General features: G+C 42.4%; 1 protein-coding gene across 10 annotated transcripts in view; it reads right to left on the minus strand.

The window, feature by feature from the left end:
* LOC126998210 (cyclin-dependent kinase 17-like) overlaps positions 1-21126 on the minus strand; it is an 88294-nt gene that overhangs the window by 4214 nt on the left and 62954 nt on the right. For 9 of the 10 annotated variants that reach the window (XM_050859691.1, XM_050859693.1, XM_050859692.1 and 6 more), the window contains 5 exons: positions 3978-4108; positions 2120-2293; positions 1822-1972; positions 997-1118; positions 331-441 (listed from right to left, as the gene is read on the minus strand). In XM_050859691.1, the coding sequence (XP_050715648.1) occupies positions 331-441; positions 997-1118; positions 1822-1972; positions 2120-2293; positions 3978-4108 (689 nt within the window). Of the gene's footprint in view, positions 1-330; positions 442-996; positions 1119-1821; positions 1973-2119; positions 2294-3977; positions 4109-21126 lie in introns of those variants that run through there. The other variant, XM_050859696.1, reaches the window with a different exon arrangement.

Raw genomic sequence — 21126 nt, forward strand, 5'->3', positions numbered from 1 at the left:
AGAGAGAGTTACTATAGGTGTTGACTCAGAACATTCATGTATGCTTCCTTACTAATGAGACTTTCTATACAACAAAGAGTCCTGGTATATCTATGCATTGCCAAGTTCAGGATCATTTGAGTCATGCTACATCTATCCACTGTCAGGTTTAAATTTGACTCAGAAAACTCATGAACGCTTTCTTACTAATGAGACTTTATATAAAACAGTCCTGCTATATCTTTCCAGTGCCAGGTTCAGGATCATTTGAGTCATGCTACATCTTTTTATTGTCAGGTTCAGGTTCGAGTCACACAAGTATCCATCATGAGGCTGAGGGTGGACACTAACCTTGAGTTCCCCGAGGTCATTAATAAGTAGGTTCTGAGGTTTGAGGTCGCGGTGAAGGACCCGCCGTTGATGACAGTAGGCAAGCCCTCGCAGCAGCTGGAACAGGAAGATCTGCCCCACACACAGACACATAACATTAGTGATTTATTTAGACTTAGAAAAATGGGGAGGGTGGTTCATAAGAATTGGCATCTGAGGCAATAAAACAGGAAGATCTGACACACACACACACACACACACACACACACACACACACACACACACACACACACAGACACACACACATACACATACACACATAACATTAGAGATTTATTTAGACAGATGAATGGGGAGGGTGGCCTGTAAGGAATGGCATCTGCGGCAATAAAACCGGAAGATCTGCCATACACACGAACATAACATTAGTGGTTTATTTAGACTAAGATAAATAGAGAGGGTTGTCTGTCAGGGAGGGCATCTGCTTCATCTCTTCTATATTCCTTTTCTTTCTCCCTCTTCTCATCCCTTTCCTCCCAACACTTTCCTAAACTGCTTCTTTTTTACATTCTTCCACACCTTATCTGTTTCTTATCTTCCATTCCTCTCTTTCAATTCATTACAGCACAGAAACAATCAAATACCCTTTTTAAGCTAAGTATTTGGAGTAACCGTACACAGACTTACCTTAACATTGTTCATTGAGAGCTGTGCCCCACACTCGTCCATGTACTGCTTGAGATCACGGTCTAGGTATTCAAACACAAGCGTCAGGCTCTTGTCGGTGTGAACAATATCGTGTAGAGTGACTGGAAGAGAGGAAGGGCTCATTAAAGTAAAATATCTGGCTGACTGAATAAGAAAAAAGTAAGAAAGTGACTGTAAGCAAGGAAGGGTTGGATGAAGTACAATATCTGGTAGAATGACAGAGAAAAAGAGCAAGAAAGAGTGACTGAGAGTAAGGGCTGGATGGAGTACAATATCTGGCAGAGTGACTGAGAAAAAGAGCAAGAAAGAGTGACTGAAAGAGTGGAAAGATTGGTTAAAATTAAGTATCTGGCAGCGACAAAGAAAAAAATCAGGAAATTCTTCAAATATTCCTTGGTAGAAGTTAGCTCTGCACTTCTTTCATAGGAGACATTTAAACATTACAGACACAATTAACAAGGCTTTCATAGAAGTTGTTGGGCAGTTCCATGGATAGTTTGATGACCCTGGTGGTAGTTTGACAAAGCCTCTGTACCATGAATGTAAAAAACACTCATAGGAACACATTTTACCTTTTTTTTTTTGTCTTTATAAATAATTGATGTGAGGTGGAATTGTCTAAGAATCCCTATCTATACACCTCATTTATATAAAGCTTCAGTGATACCTTATCAGCCACATCCTGAACACTCTCAAACATGTCACTGGCAAGGCTTAAATAAGGGTCAGGAAAGGCCTGGTCATTCGCCTCATTCCAGTGCGTGACCTTTGACATTTTGCCGTGCGGGGCGGACACGAACTCACCAATGTTTGCATGTTTTAGTTCCTTGAGCAGAGAGACCTCCCTGATGGCAGTGCAGGGCGCCCCCTCCTCGTGCTCAAGCCGGATCTCCTTCAGGGCCACCAGGTTGTCCGTGAGCCGCGACCGCCCTTTGTACACTGTTGCATATGTTCCCTGTGGGCGGAGGAGGTGTTGGTTAGGGTGTTTGCTTAGAGGGAAGACATTACAGAACAACATACTTCTCCTGAGCTATCTAATATTGTATAAGGATCACACATACTTCTTCTAACTTATCTAATTTAATACAAGGACCATACGTACCTCTCCTAACTTATCTAATTTTGTATATGTTTCCATCCGGCCGAAGCCAATCTCTGAGAGCGATTGTCTGCGGGAGGCACGGCTGAGCGGCACCTCCGGGCTGATTGACGTCTTCTGCAGGAATGCATCGGGAACCCTTAGGTCGGCCGGCAAGGATAATCTCTTGTTGATATCCTGTGGGGGAGAGGGAAGGGAAGGAAACTGTCAGATATAGAGTGAAGTCAATACATGGTCAGCTTATTACAGAGAAAATGGGTGAGGTTTGCGTGCTAAGTCTATTGATCGTTAAACAGTAATTAGTGGGCTTTTATTGTTTGTTCTTTGCCACCCTTGAGCTGCAGCCTTTACCGTAAAACAATAAAGAAAGAAAGAACTTTTTATTTTACAGTAGAGGAAACAGTTCAAGGGCAAAAAAAAAAGGAAACAATAATGAAAAAAAAAAGGCCACTACTCACTGCTCCCACAAAAGAGTCGAGAGGAGAGGCCGAAAGATAAGTCAAAGATAGGTCAACTTTATTTCCTACACAAAGGGAAATAAGAGAAATTGCATGTGAGTCTCTGTGTATAATATTAACCAAACTAACATGCAGATTCAGGTCGGCCAGCAAGGATAATCTCTTATTGATATCCTGGGTGGGAGAGGGAAGGGAAAGGTCAGCCCTGGAGTGGAGACATTGCAGTGAAAATGGGTCGTGTGAGTGCCAGTCTATTGATCGCTCAGTGGTTCCTAACTGGTGGATTGTGACCCCCTGGGGACTCCTGGAAGATTGGCTGAGGGGGGCATAAGGCCTTGCTAGAAACGAATGGCTTAGGGAGAATTACTTTTATAGCTTAGCACTGTGAGATTGTTTTCTATGCTTTATTCTGCTAGTGCTGTATGCTTGTGAGTGAGTGTTGAGAGGGAGCAAGAGGGTATTTTGGGGGGCAACAAGAGGGTATTTTTGGGGGCATGAAACAGTAATTAGTGTGCTTTTTTTTTGTTTGTTCTTTGCCCCCTTAAGCTGCAGCCTTTACCATAAAATAATAAAGAAAGAAAGAACTAGGTAAACTTTATTTCCTACACAAAGGGAAACTCTATAAAAGGATCAGCTAAAATAAAACCCATAAGACAAGGTATTGCAGAGGAGGGGTGTTTATGGGGAAAACTTAGTGTAATTAAAATGTCAACCAAACTGCTGATATCTGGGGGTTGCGTGGGTTTCAAGTTTTGGGAAAGGATCATGAGTACAAGTATGCTGGGATCCACTAACTTAGCTGGTCTATTTTATGTGTGAGTGCCCTTGAGCTGCTTCCCTTACTGTACCCTGACCCTTAAAAGAAGTCACATGGTCATCTCATCACAGTGAAAATGGATTGTCTGCCAGTCTTTTGATCACTTAACAGACTTTACTTCTGATCTAACCTAACCTAACCTGACCCTTGACCTGCTTCCTTTACCATCCTTTACTGTACCCTGACCCTTCAAAAAGATACATGGTAATTTTATCACAGTGAAAATGGATTGTCTGCCAGTCTTTTGATCACTTAACAGGCTTTTCTTCTAACCTAACCTAACTTAATCTAACCCTTAACCTGCTTCCTTTACAGTACCCTGACCCTTAAAAAGACACATGGTCATCTTTTTAGTGAATATGTATTGTCTGCCAATCTTTTAATCACTTAACAGGCTTTTCTTCTAACCTAACCTAACCTAACCTAACCAAACCTGACCCTTAACCTGCTTCCTTTACCATTCTTTACAGTACCCTGACTTTACTCCTTTACTTTCCTTGACTTTACTCCTTTACTTTCCTCCTTTATTTCCTTTACTGCTTTACTTTACTCTGACTGTTACAAGAGAAGTGAACCCAATACTCGCCTCCTGTGTGATGCGACGGTTCTTGTTCTGCCTGAGTTTGACGTTGACGGGGGAAGTCACCTCGTCGCTGGCACCCGAGGCCTCTTCACTTTCCCCATCACTGCCGATCGCTGGCACCTCATGCACCACACCTGCCGAGAGAAAACAAGAGTTAATCACCGAGACAAGACACACTCAGTTACTCAACAATAAATGACACACATGGTTATTACTCAAGAAATTACACAGTCACTCAATCAATATGACACACACACACAGTCACCCAAGAAAAGACACACACAAACAGTTACTAAGAAAAACAGACAGTCACTCAACCAAGAATACACACACACACACGCAGACACACTCACCAATAAGACACACAGTTACACAAACAATTACTCAGAAAAACACAGCCACTCAACCAAGAATACACACACACACACACACACACACACACACACACACACACACACACACACACACACACACACAGACACACTCACCAATAAGACACACAGTTACACACAGAAACAGTTAGCAGGCTTTCTCTCCCACACATAATAAAATAAGAGTATAAATAAAATAAGTAAATAAATAAATAAAACAAGAATAAGTCACTCACCAAACACACCCACACACACACACCCACACCCACACCCACACCCACACCCACACCCACACACAGTCACCCAGAAAAGAAGAAAAACATAAGTAGTTGGAATTTTAACTCTACAAAGTGACGAAAGATATCCAGAGTGACCCCCTCCCTTCCCCTCCCTCCCCTGTCTTTATCCCCTTCCCTCCCTCCTCCTCCCTTCCCTCTCCTTCTTCCTCCTGCCCCCTTTCCCCTTGACTTCCCCCCCTCCCTCTGCCACCTCCCTAAACCCAAATGTCCTTCCCCTCCCTTCCCTCCTGCCTTCCCCTTCCTCTTCTCCCCCTCCTCACCCCCAACCCCCTTCTTTCACAACCCCTTCTCTTAGATACCTTGTCTTCGGGGTTTTATTTTAGCGGATCCTTTTATAGAGACGGTCAGAGAGGATTGAAGTCCATGTTTGCGCCTTGATGAGTTTGCTTTCTTACAGACACTTGGAAATACAATAGATGGTATGTACTGTTTTCTTTAGTATTGTATTGTACTGTATGTTTATTGGTATCGTTGTAGGATTTGTAATGGAATGTGGAAAGAGTATAGTTGTTTGTGTGTGTGCAATGGAGGAGAAGGAGGAGAAGGAGGGGGAGAGGAGGAGAGAAGGAGGAGTGGGGTTATCTATATCCTCCTCCTCCTTCTCCTCCTCCCTCCTCCTCCACCCATTCATCATTCAGTCCCTTCCCTTTGTGAGTGCTAACAAAGGCAATGAATAAAAATAAGAAATGAATGAGTTGTAATTTAATATTTTCTCTGTATGCATTGGAAAAATAAATAAATGTTACTGTATACAAATTTGAGGAGACAAAACACACATATATTGAACTGCCACTATTTATTATTATTATTATTATTATTATTATTATTATTATTATTATTTTACGTTACATTCAAGATTACAATATGCTCAATCAGGGTGTTATGTTGTATACGAGTTTCATTCCTTCGCCTTTCACTAACGATACAGACAGATAGACAGATAGGTAGACAGATAGATAGATAGATAGATAGATAGACTGACAGACAAATGACACTCACAGGAAGCACATCCCCTACACACACACACACACACACACACACACACACACACACACACACACACACACAAACAAACAAACATCCTATCTCATTCCATCTCTCGTCTGCTTTTTTCTTTTCTTCCCTTCCCTTTCCTTCTTTTTCTTTCCTTTCCTTTCCTTTTCTTTCCTTTTCTTTTCCTTCCCATTCCATCCCTTGCTTTCCTTTCCCTTCACTGCCCTCCAATTCTTCTCCTTTCTTTCCCCTTCCTTTCCATTCCATTCTCTTCCCTTTCTTTCCCCTCCCTTCATTTCCCTTCCTATCCCTTCCCTTCCCATTCCTTACCAATAGTGAACCGGACAAACACACCTTGCCCTTCCCTTCCCATCCGTTCCTTTCCTTTTCTTTCCTCCTTTTCCTTTCTCTTCAATCACCTCTCTTCCCTTCTCTTACCCTTCCCTTCCCTTTCCTCCTCTTTCTTTCTCTTCAATCACCTCTCTCCCCTTCCCTCCTCTCCCATCCCTTCCCTTCCCATCCTTTCTCTTCCCTTCCTTCCTTTCCCTTCCCTGCCCTGCCTTGCCCTGTCCCCGCCCACAACCCTCCTATCAACGCCCATCGCCTCACCCCGCCCTGGCCTAACCCCCTACCCCCCCCCCCCCCCCGCCGCCCCCGCCCCCCCGGTGACCCCTGCAGCCTTGATTGGTCTCGTGGCAGTGGTCTGGGCGGCTCCTGGTGACCTCTGACCTTCCCTTCCCCGATAATGCCACTTTAACCTACCCCTGGGCACACACACACACACACACACACACACACACACACACACACAGGCCCTTTCAAGATAGTATTGTTATTCCTGCTAGGGAGCGATGCGTTTCTGGGTAGGGTCATAATGCGTGTGTGTGTGTGTGTGGTGGGGGGGGATGGCGTGAGGTGAGGCAAGCATTTCCTTTGGTGTGTGTGTGTGTGTGTGTGTGTGTGTGTGTGTGTGTGTGTGTGTGTGTGTGTGTGTGTGTGTGATGCAATGTTTCAGGTCAGCAGCAAAGGCGACGACTTAAACCCAACCAAGAACAAAACCTAGATCACTTTCGAAAGACTGGAAAAGGAAAGAAAGAAAGAAAGAAAAGAAGGAAGGAAGGATGGGTAGAGATAGATAGATATAGATATTTATTGACCACAACTTACAATAAAACGTATCAATCTCTATTTTACGAAATGGCCCAAAAACTAGCATTTCTTTAAAACTCAGAATGAAAATATACACTAAACCAAAGCGCAGAATACGTACAAGGTAATTAGAACACTTAGCACCACAAAACATACAGCACATAAAACAGGAATAGATAGTTAAAAGCATGAAGTCACAGCATATCAAGAGACAGAGAAAGAGTTATCCGTAAAAAGTCACAGTATATCAAAACATACAGCACATAAAACAGGATAGATAGTTAAAAGCATGAAGTCACCGCATATCAAGAGACAGGGAAAGAATTGAAAGAAGAGCACAAAAGAGTTATAGACAAAAGGTTACAGTACATCAAAACAAAGACACTGAACACGACTTCCACCGGTACGTTAAGTCCAGCTGCACTCTTTTCACTTTTCACTTTTTCTCAGTATCCCTTTCTCTTCTCTCTTCTCTCAACAACTCTTTCTTCTCTTCTCTTTCTCAGCATTCCAGCATCTCTCTCTCTCTCTCTCTCTCTCTTCAGCATCCCTTGCTCTCCTCAGCATCTTTTTCTCTTCTCTCTCTTCTCTCAACACCTCTTTCTTCTCTTCTCTTTCTCAGCACTCCAGCATCTCGTTCTCTTCTCAATCCCAGCATCCCCTTCTCATCTCACTCTCCTCAGCATCTTTTTCTCATCTCTATTCTCTCCAACACCCCTCTCTTCTCTTTCTCAGCATCCTAGCATCTCTCTCTCTCTCTCTCTCTCTCTCTTCACAGCATCTTTCTCATCTCAATCTCCCCAGCATCCCTTTCTCTTCTCAGCTCAAGGGGACAACACAACGCTATGCCTCTCCTCTCCTTAGTGTCGAAAATCCAGCACTAATTTTCCGCCTTGAGAGCTTAGGTGAAAGGGCGAGGCTGAGAGAGCGAGGAGCAGGCGGGTCAGTGCAACATGTAAGTAGAAAAGGAAAATAGTGTGTGTGTGTGTATGTGTGTGTGTGTGTGTGTGTGTGTGTGTGTGTGTGTGTGTGTGTGTGTGTTATTTTTTTATTCTTTGGTTTTCTTTCTTTCTCTTTTACGAACTTATATTCTTCCTCGTTTATTTTCCCTTTCTTCCGTACAGACTTCCTCCTCCTCTTCCTCTTCCTTCCCATTTTATAGACTTATACTTCCTCCTCCTCCTCCTCCTCCGTCTCCTCTTCCTTCCTTTTTTACAAGCTTTTTCCTCGGTTCTCATAATTCCTCTTCCTCTTTGGTCATCCTCTTTCATTTACAAGCTTATCTTCAGTTAACATCCATCCCTTTTCCTTATGCAAGCGTATCCTTCGAGTCTGACCACCCCTTACTTCCCATTCTTTCCTCCTCCTCTTCTTCCTTCTTCTCTTACAAGCTTTTTCCTCGGCTCTCATTATTCCTTATTCTTTGGTTCTCTTTTACAAGCTTATCTTCGGTTCACATCCATCCCTTTTCCTTTTGCAAGAGTATCCTTCGAGTCTCCCCACCCACTCCTTCCCATCCTTTACCAAACCACCTTTTCCACAAGCTTAATTCACTTTCCTGCCCCTCCCAGCATCCAATCCCATATCAATAAGCACAATAGCCACCTCTCCCACCCCGGCCCCACTCGCCCTCCTAATTATCCCGCGTGAAGGTGAAAAATAGAGGAGGCTGCGTGGGGTTGCGTCACCGCGCCATCAAAACAGGCCGGGTTGGAGGCTTCGGTGAGAAGAGTCATCTCGGCTTTAATCTCTTGCATATTTTCCACCCTGGCCGCCGGATCCTCTCTCTCTCTCTCTCTCTCTCTCTCTCTCTCTCTCTCTCTCTCTCTCTCTCTCTGACAACGAGTGACAAAATAGGAAAAGGCCGAATTTGGAGCGGATGGAAATAGTAGTAGTAGCAGTAATAATAATAATAATAATAATAATAATAATAATAATAATAATAATAATAATAACAACAAAAATAAAAAGAAGGAGGAGGAGAAAAAGAAGAAGAAGAAGAAAAAAAAGAAGAAGAAGAAGAAGAAAAAGCAGAAGAACCAGAAAGAACCAGAAGAAAAGATGAAGAAAAAAGAGAAAAAAAGTAGAAGAAAAATATAAAAAAACGAAGAGGAAAAAGTAAAAAATAAAATACTAATACTACTACTACTAATAATAATACTGCCTTTACTACTACTACTACTACTACTACTACTACTACTACTACTACTACTATAAAAACGACAATTGAGAGAGAGAGAGAGAGAGAGAGAGAGAGAGAGAGAGAGAGAGAGAGAGAGAGAGAGAGAGAGAGAGAGAGAGAGAGAGATATGCAGAGGTTTCCATGGCAACGAATGACGTCATCGTAGAGTGACGCAAAAGTATTCGGAAAGTCTCCAGAAGTTCGCTGTAACGTTACGAGAGAGAGAGAGAGAGAGAGAGAGAGAGAGAGAGAGAGAGAGAGAGAGAGAGAGAGAGAGAGAGAGAGAGAGAGAGAATTTGGTTACAGGTTCACACTCTCATTCATTATGTTTTCCTATCATCATCATCATTAGCTTAAGATTAATTAGCAAGATCATTATACATCAACGTCATTAACACCTACTCCTCCTCCTCCTCTTCCTCCTCTTCTTCCTCACCACCTCTTTTAGTCCTACTCCTCCCTCATAGCCACCTCTTCCAGCCCTCCTCCTCCTTCTCCTCCAAAGATTCGTGGAAGAAGAATTAAGGCAGAAAACTCATTTCCTGCTGCATATTATGGCCAAGGAAAGGAAGGGGAAGTGGGGGGAGAGAAGGGAGGGGGGGAGAGGAAGGGAGGAGGGTAAAGAGGAGGAAGGGTAGGGGAGGGAAAGATAAGTGAGGAAGTGAAGGGGAAGGCAAGGGAGGGGAAGGAAAAGGAAGGATAGGGGGAAGAAGGGAAGAAAAGGAAGGGGAAGAAGGGAAGGAAAGGAAGGAAAAATCGAAGAAAGGAAGGGAAGGAAAGGAAAAGTGAGGTAATTGAAGAAAGAAAGGGAGGGAGGAAAGGAAAGGGAGGGAGAGGAAGGGTAAGAGGAGAAAGGGAAAGGGAAGGAGACAAAAGGAGAAGAGAAAGTAAGTTAAAGAAATAAAAAGAAGGAGAAAATGGAGGAGGAAGGAGGAGGAAAAGGGGAAGGGAAAGGAAGAAAGGATAAAAGGAGAGAATGAAGGACAAAAAAAAGGAAGAGAAGAAAAGGGAGAGGAAGAGAGAGAAAGATCGGAAAATTATAAAAAAAAGGAAAAAATGACTAAGTGAGAGAGAGAGAGAGAGAGAGAGAGAGAGAGAGAGAGAGAGAGAGAGAGAGAGAGAGAGAGAGAGAGAGAGAGCAAAAGTTATATGGACAATCAGGAGGCAGAAACGAAATTAATGGGAAGGACATGAGGACAAAGAGGAGGAGGAGGAGGAGAAGAAGAAGGAAGAAGAGGAGGAGGAGGAGGAGGAGGAGAAATAATTGAATAGAGAGAGTGAAATCATCAAGCCCAGACGGAACCTGTTTTGAGAGAGAGAGAGAGAGAGAGAGAGAGAGAGAGAGAGAGAGAGAGAGAGAGAGAGAGAGAGAGAGAGAGAGAGAGAGAGAGAGAGAGAGAGAGAGAGAGAGAAAGGGGGGGAGGCATATGCTGATGAAAGAGGAAATATTGCTAAGGGGGAGGAAAAAGAGGAGTGAGGGGAGAGGAAATAAAGGAGGAGGAGGAGGAGGAGGAGGGGGCAACAACCCCGACATTACATCAATTTCTCCCCCTAGAAAAGCCCCAGGAGGGAAGAGGAAAGGAGGAGGAGGAGGAGGAGGAGGAGGAGGGAGAAGAGGCGATAGAGGGGAAAGAGGGGAGAGAACGGAGGGAAGATCGGAAGCATGTTAGTATGGAAGAGGAGGAGGAAGAGGAGGAAAGAGAAGGGAAGAAAAGGGAATGGAAGAGAAGGGAAGGGAAGAGAAGAGAAGGGAAGGGAAGAGAAGGGAATGGAAAAGAAGGGAAGGGAAGGGAATGGAAACGAAGGGAAGAGAAGGGAATGGAAACGAAGGGAAGGGAAGGGAAGGGAAGGGAAGGGAAGGGAAGAGAAGGGAATGGAAAAGAAGGGAAGAGAAGGGAAGGGAAGGGAAGGGAAGATGGGAAGGAAGGAAAGGGAGAGAAAAGAATGGGAAGAGAAGGAGAAAGAGAAGGAAAAGGAAGAGAAAGAAGGAAGGGAAAGAAAAGGAAGGGAGGAGAAGAAGAGAAAAGGGAAGAGGAAGAAGGGAAGGAAAAGAGATAAGGAGAAATGTGTGTGTGTGAGAGAGAGAGAGAGAGAGAGAGAGAGAGAGAGAGAGAGAGAGAGAGAGAGAGAGAGAGAGAGAGAGAGAGAGAGAGAAAGAAGGAGGAAAAGAAGGGAGAAAGAAGGAGAGAGAGAGAGAGAGAGAGAGAGAGAGAGAGAGAGAGAGAGAGAGAGAGAGAGAGAGAGAGAGAGAGAGAGAGAGAGAGAGAGAACGTGCCTAGGGAAGGAGGGACACATAAATCTAATTGTTACAAGAGATGGAACGATGAGTGGCCCGCAGGGGGGGGGAGAGAGAGAGAGAGAGAGAGAGAGAGAGAGAGAGAGAGAGAGAGAGAGAGGGGGGGGGGGAGTGGAGGAATGAGGGACGCAGGTGCAGTGAGGGGAAAAAGAGGAAGGAAGAGGAGGAGGAGGAAGATTAGGAAGGAGGAGGAGGAGGAAGAGGAGGAGGAGAGGGAAGATGCCAACCACATAGAGGGAATGGAGAATGGAGTACCTCTCTCTCTCTCTCTCTCTCTCTCTCTCTCATAGGCCGTTCATCTCGACTGTCTCATAATGTTTTCGTCTCTCTCTCTCTCTCTCTCTCTCTCTCTCTCATTTCGGTGTACTTGCAAGGAAAATTCTGTATAGTTGTGAGAGGTGAGAGACCGGCAGAGAGAGTGAGAGAGAGAGAGAGAGAGAGAGAGAGAGAGAGAGAGAGAGAGAGAGAGAGAGAGAGAGAGAAGGGGGGGGGAGGGAGGGAGATTATGTGGAATGGGCTGTGTGTGTGTGTGTGTGTGTGTGTGTGTGTGTGTGTGTGTGTGTGTGTGTGTGTGTGTGTGTGTGTGTTGATCTTACGTTGGGCAAAAGAGAATATCAGAATAAGAGAAATTAAGTAAAAGGAAGGAAGGAAGGAAGGAAGGAAGGAAGGAAGGAAGGAAGGAAGGAAGGAAGGAAGGAAGGAAGGAAGGAAGGAAGCAAGCAAGCAAGCAAGCAAGCAAGGAAGGAAGAAAGGAATAAGCAAACAAACGAACTAACACACAAACTTATAATAGACGATAGAACTACAAAGAAATAATAAAGTAAATCGACTAGTAAATCTATTATTATTATTATTATTATTATTATGCTTGAAAAAAAAAAACATCAAAATTATAAGTGTTGCAAACGAGACTTCTGGAATGAGTTTGCGAAATGTTTACTCTCTCTCTCTCTCTCTCTCTCACTAACTCGTTTCTCTTGAGCATTTCATTTTCTCCTTCTTTCCTGCCTTCTCTCTCTCTCCCTCCTCCTCCTCCTCCTCCATCTCTTCTTTCCTCCCTCCAGACCCTTACGTCTATCTAAATTTTTCCTCCTTCTCTCTCTCTCTCTCTCTCTCTCTCTCTCTCTCTTTCCTTTTTTTCGTCTTTTCTAAATATACTGTTCTACTTCAATCTTTTTTTTCCTTTCCTTCCTTTTCCTTCCTTCCTTCCTTCTTTCTTTCCTTATTTCTTTCTTACTTCCTTTCTTTTAATTTTCTTTTCTAATATGTTTTTTGTTTAAAATTTTCTTTCTACAATTTTTCGCTTCCGACCTTCCTTCCTTCCTTTCTTTCTTCTTTCCTTCCTTATTTCTTTCTTACTTCCTTTCTTTTAATTTTCTTTTCTAATATGTTTTTCGTTTAAATTTTTCTTTCTACAATTTTTCCCTTCCGACATCCCTTCCTTCCTTTCCTTTCCTTTCTGGTTTTCTCTATTGCTTTTCCTTCTCTTTCTTAACTTCTTTCTTATAACATTCCTTCCTTCCTTTCTTACGATGTCTTTCTTTATAACTATTCTTTCATACATTCTTTCTTCTTTGATTACATTCCTTTACTATCTCTTTATTTCTATCTATCTATCTATCTATCTATCTATCTATCTATCTATCTATCTATCTATGCCTCCCTTCCTTTCCCTTCAGTTCCTATTCTCTACCTTTCCTATCCTTTCTCTCCTTCCTTCTTCTCTCTCCCCATTTCTTCCTTTCCCTTTCTCCTCCTTTCCCTCCCTTTTTCTCTCACTTTCCTTCACGAACCGAGATACTTGTGGAGGTAATGTTTACTTCATTAAAACTTTTATACAGCCTCTCTCTCTCTCTCTCTCACGGAGGTCTGTCAGATCGATACTCTCTCTCTCTCTCCACTTCGGCGTTCCATTCATTTTTTTTAGATCAAACTGATTGAACAGACAAATAAAAATACATGCTCAGTTCTCCTCCTCCTCCTCCTCCTCCTCTTCTTCTTCTTCCTCCTCCTCCTCCTCCACCGACAGAGAACAACGTGTAGTTCTTAATGGTGAAGTATCGGATTGGCAACCCGTCACCAGTGGCGTTCCCCAAGGTTCGGTCCTGGGGCCAACACTATCCATAATTTACGTGAACGACTTAGAAACTGATATCCTATCAAAAGTAGCCAAATTCGCCGACGACACCAAATTAGGAGGTACGGTAATGAACAGTCAAAGTTGCGGGAATATTCAATCAGACTTAATAAGACTTGCCGACTGGAGAGAAAAATGGCAAATGAGTTTTAACCTAGATAAATGTAAAGTAATACACATAGGTGAAAAAAATCCTAACTTTAAATATCAGATTCAAGGACATGAGCTCAGCGAAGTAAAACAAGAAAAAGATCTTGGTGTCATTATCAGTAACACTCTTAAAATGAGTGATCAATGTTCCGCAGCGAGTAAAAAAGCCAATATGATGTTAGGATTAATCTCAAGAAACTTTGATTATAAATCACCCGAACTTACGAAGAGATTATAATTAGCATTTGTAAGACCACACCTAGAATGCGCCGTTCAGTTCTGGTCACCGAACTATATCAAAGATCAAGTTTTGCTAGAAAAGATACAGCGACGAGCAACCAAACAAGTTCCAGCGCTCCGAAACTTGCCATATGACGAGCGTTTAAAGCATTTAGATATGTTTTCCCTAAAAAAGCGAAGGATAAGAGGGGACTTAATTGATGTGTTCAAAATCCTTAATGGATTCGACAACATTAACCCAGATAGTCTATTTCAGAGAGACACCAACACAATAACACGCAGCAACGGTATGAAGTTAAAGGGAGACCGAAGTAACACATTGGTGCGCAAAGTTTTTTTCAATAATAGAGTCGTCGATCACTGGAATAGACTCCCACCGTCAGTAGTTAGTGCACAGAGTATCAATAGCTTCAAGTCTTCATTGGATAAGTACTTTAGGGATATAAGATTATACTGACCCTTCTTCGCATGTTTTCAGACATATTGCAGCAAGACCTCAACCTAAATCCATATTATTCTCCCCCACAACCTAGATTGCAAGTAACGTAAGTTAACAATAGAGTAAAGCAACAGTTAATGTCCGCATGTCAGGTGGAGTGAGGTGTGGGTGCAGTAAAGTGGCAGGTTACTGGTGCGTGCATAGTACCGCCGGTAAAACGAGGATCAAGCCTCCACCTGTGCCCCTGAAACTACACCTCACCCATCGTGAGTATTAGGGGGGATTCTGGGGCTGCCCTGTGTAGGTCACTCGGCCTCTTCCAGTCTCCCTGTGTTTCTATGTTCTTATGTTCTGATGTAATGAAGTCTTTTCCCCCACAGCTTAGGTTGCCAGTAGTGTAACTTAAGGGTAGTAATTTCCTCTTATTTCTCTCTTTACTGTAAAATTTCAATGTCCCTTTCTTCCTTAAAGGTACATGGTGTTCTCTTCTAACTATTTCCTGCCGGCACGTTGCCGGAGGGAGAGGTGGGTGGGGAGGAGCCTTCATCTATTCTGTCCTGTCCTGCCACACGTAGATTACTAGTAGTAGCGGTAGTAAACAGACACCCTCGCCATAGACCGATAGGTCTTCTGGTATCTGTTCTTCCTATGTATTCCTATGTATTCCTCCTCCTCTTCAAACTCCTTATTCATTCTCATATCTAAACTCTATGACGATAATACAGTATGGTTTGAGGAGGAGGCGGAGGAGGAGGAGGAGATAAGGCAGCGAAGAGGAAGAGGAAGGAGGTCTACGTTATTATTATTATTATTATTATTATTATTATTATTATTATTATTATTATTATTATTATTATCGAAAATATTAATAAAAAAAATACAAGGAAGAAGCGAGCCATTGATTATAGTTTAGGACGAGAGAGAGAGAGAGAGAGAGAGAGAGAGAGAGAGAGAGAGAGAGAGAGAGAGAGAGAGAGAGAGAGAGAGAGAGAGAGAGAGAGAGAGAGAGAGAGAGAGAGAGAGAGAGAGAGAGAGAGTTTACATTCAGTTACTATAGATTTTTTTTTATATTTTTTTCACTTTTACGTCGAAATTTGTATAGAAAGGAGGTCACAGGAGGAGGAGGAGGAAGGACGATCGGAAGAAAGAGGGGGAGGGGAAGATAAGGGGAAGGAGGAGGAGGTAGGGAAAGGGAGGGAATGGGGAGTGTGTGTGTGTGTGTGTGTGTGTGTGTGTGTGTTTACCTAGTCCTGTAAATTTGCAATGAACGCGCGCAAACTCTCTCTCTCTCTCTCTCTCTCTCTCTCTCTCTCTCTCTCATGTCAATGCATAATACGACACATTTGTTTGCTAGTGAGAGAGAGAGAGAGAGAGAGAGAGAGAGAGAGAGAGAGAGAGAGAGAGAGAGAGAGAGAGAGAGCTTGGCGCTGTACTTCAATTATTCACTCTAAGCCAACATTGTGGGTAGTCTCTCTCTCTCACTCTCTCTCTCTCTCTCTCTGGAGGAAACGAAGCTGGGGAGAGGGAGAAAAAGAAAAAAAAGTCTCAGTCCTCCTCCTCCTCCTCCTCCTCCTCCTCCTCCTCCTCCTCTTTCCTCCTCCTCCTCCTTCCCTTGGGTTCAACTTATCGAGTCAAAATATAAAAAAAGAATAAAATAATGAACAAATCTGAGAGAGAGAGAGAGAGAGAGAGAGAGAGAGAGAGAGAGAGAGAGAGAGAGAGAGAGAGAGAGAGAGAGAGAGAGAGAGAGAGTCATTCATCACTCACTTTTCCGTTTCTCTACCGTTTATTTCATTATTCATCTCCCTCATTCTCCCCCCCCCTCTCTCTCTCTCTCTCTCTCTCTCTCTCTCTCTCTCTCTCTCTCTCTCTGGTTCCCGCCCTGGGTAAGGCCGAGAGATAATAGGAATAAGGGGAGAAGAGGAGGAGGAAGAAGGGGAGAAGAAGAAGAGGAGGAAGAGGAGGAGGAGGAGGAGGAGGAGGAGGGAGAGGAGAAGGGAGAAGTCGTATATAGTGGCAATGAAGGAGAAACTGAAGGAAAAGGAGAAGAAGAAGAAGAAGAAGAAGAAGAAGAAGAAGAAGAAGAAGAAGAAGAAGAGGAGGAGGAGGAGGAGGAGGAGGAGGAGGAGGAGGAGGAGAAATATATTGTTGGTCGAAGTGGTGAAAGGGAAAAAAAATGGAGGAGGAGGAGGAGGAGGATCTTGTAAATAATAAAAAAGAGAATCTGGAAACCTCTTGCAAACCTGAATATTCATGAATGACCGAGAGAATGAATGAGTAAAGAGAGAGAGAGAGAGAGAGAGAGAGAAAGAGAGAGAGAGAGAGAGAGAGAGAGAGAGAGAGAGAGAGAGAGAGAGAGAGAGAGAGAGAGAGAAGGGGAAATAAACTAAGGAAAGGGATTGTTATTGCTAATGTGCTCTCTCTCTCTCTCTCTCTCTCAAGTTTGTCCATAATTTGCATTTTCTGTTTAACTCTCGTCGTATTGAATCCCGTGGTCCATTTCCGAGGTGTGTGTGTGTGTGTGTGTGTGTCTGTGTGTGTGTGTGTGTGTGTGTGTGTGTGTGTGTGTGTGTGTGTGTGTGTGTGTGTGTGTGTGTGTGTGTGTGTGTGTGTGTTGGTGATGGCGTGTGGAAGTTGAAATCGCGTCTGTAAATCACTCCTCCTCCTCCTCCTCTTCCTCCTCCTCCTCTTCCCTTCCTTCCTCTTTCTCTATTTCTCCTTCTTTTAGTTTTCTCTTCCTAAGTATTTTCTAGTTTTCTTTTCCATTTCCTTTACTGTTCTTCCTCCTCCTCCTCCTTCTCCTCTTCTTCTTCCCCTCCTTTGTTCCTCTTTCTCTATTTCTCCTTCTCTTATATTCTAATTTTCCTTTATTTTTTTCGTTTTCTATTCCTTTTGCTTATTATTTATATCTCCTATGCCTTCTTTCTCTTACTATTACTACTACTACTACTACTACTACAACTACTACCAGCGCCAAAATCAATACCTTCAAGAGAATGGGATGGAATTGCACTCGCTTCGGTAAAATATATAACCCTCTCTCTCTCTCTCTCTCTCATCCTTGGCCCCCTTCACCAATGCTGTACGTCCTTCATAAACCGTTTAATATTCTTCTAAGACAACTTACTTTCGACTTCCGCTCTTTGGTATGCAGATGTATATTGCTAACCCAGTCGATGTCGGTACCTTGGCTTTCGTTATGGCGCAGGGAAGTGTTTATAGTGCCGCCTTCTTGCTTGGCTTTTGCTGTCCCTACGGAGCTCATATTTGATCATCTTTTAGAGAGAATCTAGAGTCCGGGTTGATAGGTGGTCTTCAGGACAGTATGGTTGGTACTGCCGACGCTGGGCCACGACAACCCAGCGACTCGGGGTATACGAGGTCTTGGGTGTGAAATCTTGATGTGGAAGGGTCGCATAAGGTCGGAAAGACTATGTGCAACCCTTTCATGTCAACATTTAACACCCAAGATCTCGTGTTCCCGGAGTTCCTGGGTTGTCGTGGCCCAGCGTCGGCACAGTGTGAATGGGGCTTTAAGACGCTTCAGACTCCAAAATCAATTACTTTCAAAGGTCAAAACGGAGATCACTCGGATTATAATGTGTGTTTTTAGGTTCACGGTACAGAAGAAGGGTTGAACTACCACCAGGGTCAGAAAACTACCCCTGAATAAGGAAGTGGAAGGAATAGTGAGGAAGGGAAACAGATACCCATACGGAGACCACTCGGGTTATAATGTGTGTTTTTAGGTTCACGGTACAGAAGAAGAGTTGAACTACCACCAGGGTCAGAAAACTACCCCTGAATAAGGAAGTGGAAGGGATAGTGAGGGAGAGAACCATATACCCATACAAGAAATCAATAAGGAAAACAACGAATAAAGAAGTGGAAGAGAGGTAGATAGTTAGGGTAACAAAATTAATATCCAAGTCGATGGTCTGACCTCTCTACAGCTGTTTCTTATACCCCCTCCATTCCCCTCACGTTATAAGCCTCACTGCCCATGCTGAGCGGCTTTTTATAACCTACCATAGTGCAAGGTCGGCGTCTGTGTGTGTGTGTGTGTGTGTGTGTGTGTGTGTGTGTGTGTGTGTGTGTGTGTGTGTGTGTGTGTGTGTGTAGTAGAGATTTTTATGAGGTTCCAGATGGTTTTGATATGCGTTTGATAGGTAATTCTCTCTCTCTCTCTCTCTCTCTCTCATTAATCCCCCGATAGTGAGTCAATAACAAATGGTGACGTCATAATCCTCCTCCTCCTCCTCCTCCTCCTCCCTTTCCCTTCCCCTTGTTTTCCTCTATCTCCCTTATCTATACCTCCTCCTCCTCCTCCTCCTCCTCTGTACCCCACTCTCCTCCACTTCCCCTCACGTTCCTCTCCTTCCCCTTGTTTTCCCCCACTTCATCTCCCCTCCTCTCCTCCTCCTCCTCTTTCCTCTCTCTCCTTCCTCTTCCATCCTATTCCTTTCCTCTCCCCTACTCTTCCTCCCCTCTTCTCTCCCTCTTCCTCCTCTTCCATATTTTTCCTTCACTCTCCCTTCCTCTTCCTCCTCCTCCTCCTCCTCTCGGCTTCTCTTCCGTCTACTCAGTGACAAAAAAAAAGAGTAAAACAGCGAAGTGGAAATAAGAAAAAAAAAAACAATAAAAAGCAAAAAACAAAAACAGGCCATTAAAGAGAGAACTGGCAACTCGCTTTCCCAAACAACAAACACGTTAGCCACATCTGCCGAGAGAGAGAGAGAGAGAGAGAGAGAGAGAGAGAGAGAGAGAGAGAGAGAGAGAGAGAGAGAGAGAGAGAGAGAGAGAGAGAGAGAGAGAGAGTAATTACCTGATAAGACTGTTGTTGTAAGAGACTTTCCTTGCACGCACATAGAGAATAAAAAGGTGTGTGTGTGTGTGTGTGTGTGTGTGTGTGTGTGTGTGTGTGTGTGTGAGGTTGATTGTGTCCATTTGTTCTCTCTCTCTCTCTCTCTCTCTCTCTCTCTCCAGACATCATTATTCTCCCTCCACCCTCGTTTCCTTCCCTTCCATTAAGTCTGTATTTCCTCCTCCTCCTCCTCCTCCTCCTCTTCCTCCTCCTTTCCCATCTTGCTTTCCTCCTCATCAACTCGCCCATTTCTCCTTCCTCTTCCACCTAAGCAATTTTACCCTCCTCCTCCTCCTCCTCCTCTGTCAACACACTCACCACACCTTCACGCTTCGTCTCGTCACTCACCTGAAAAAATAAAATAATAGGTGTTAGACAAATATAATAATAATAATAATAATAATAATAATAATAATAATAATAATAACAGTGTGGAGGATATCTTGAATACATTGAATTAAACACGGGAATTAAAGATGAATATAACATTGATTATATATATACTAATACTACTACTACTACTAATAATAATAATAATATACCTTACCTTTCCCTTTCCTTTCCTTTCTTTCCCTTCCCTTCCTTCCATCTCTTCCTTCCCTTTCCCTACCCCCTCCTTACTCTTCTCTTCCCTCCCTCTCCTCCCATTCTTTCACTCTCGTCCCCTTCCCTCCCCTTCCCCCTCCCTTCCCTTCCCATCCCTCGCCGGCCCCAACAAAACACGCAAATCCCTCCGTTACAAAACACTTCAGCTGAAAAGGAAAACAAGGAGAGTAAAAGAGGAAAGATACGGAACACAACAAAATATAGAAGGAAGTGAAAGAATAGAAGACGAGGAAAATAAGAATACGAATAAATAAAAAAAAAATAGATGTTGTAAGAGATATGTAAATAGAAATAAACGTAAAATACAACACTAGAGAAACATAAATGGATAAGATAGAAGGAAGTATAAAGATAAGAGAAATAAAGGAAAATAAATAATTCAAATAGGAGAAGTAGATATAGAGAGAGACATGTAACTAGAAATACGAATAGAAGATAATAATAGAGAAATATAAATGGATGAGCTAGAAGAAAAGATAAATATAAGTGAAATAAAAGTAAAAAAAATAATCTCTTTCGTCCTTTAATCCGACCATAACAAAAAAATGAAAAAAAGAGAAACAGGAAAACAGAGATACGGATAAAATGCAACAAAACAGAATTAAAAAAGTGGAAAAACATGAAAAAACAAAAACCTTCTGTCTATTCTTTCCTTAATCTGTTGTTCTTCCCCTATTCCTTCCTTTGACAACATATATATATTCTACACAGATAATATGATAAAACAAATTGCAACACCACGTATATAGTGAATGAGAAACGGATAAAAATGGAAAAATATAAGAAAATAAGATAAATAAAGAGAAAGATAAAAATACAAATATCTAAGAAAATACAAACCAACCAAAAAATAATACAAGTGAAAAAGAAAGTATAAATGACACAAATATATATAGAAGGAAGTTAAAAAATATAGGAACAACAAAATATCAGAAGAAGAAAGTTAAGAATAGAAATAAAACATAACAAAAGAAAGTATAACAACAACAACAACAACAACAGCAAAAATAGGTAACACAAATATAGTGAAAAAAATATAAATGAAAGAACAAACTAATAGACGGAAGTGAAAGCAAACAAAAATGGACAACAACAAAAACAACAAAAACACCAAATATAAATAACACGAATATAAGTGAAAAAAAAACTATAAATACAAGAAAATAATAGATGGAAGTGAAAAGGATAGAAAAACAAGAATGGACAACAACAACAACAACAACAAATATAAATGACACAAATATAAGGAAAGTGAAAAAAATAAAAACTATAAATACAAGAAAATAATAGACGGAAGTGAAAAGGAAAGAAAAACAAGAATGGACAACAACAACAACAATAACAACAACACCAAATATAAATGACACAATTATAAGGAAAGTTAAAAAAAAAAAACTATAAATGCAAGAAAAAAATAATAGACGGA

The sequence above is a fragment of the Eriocheir sinensis genome, chromosome 13 (assembly GCF_024679095.1).
Source record: "Eriocheir sinensis breed Jianghai 21 chromosome 13, ASM2467909v1, whole genome shotgun sequence".
NCBI lineage: Eukaryota > Metazoa > Arthropoda > Malacostraca > Decapoda > Varunidae > Eriocheir > Eriocheir sinensis.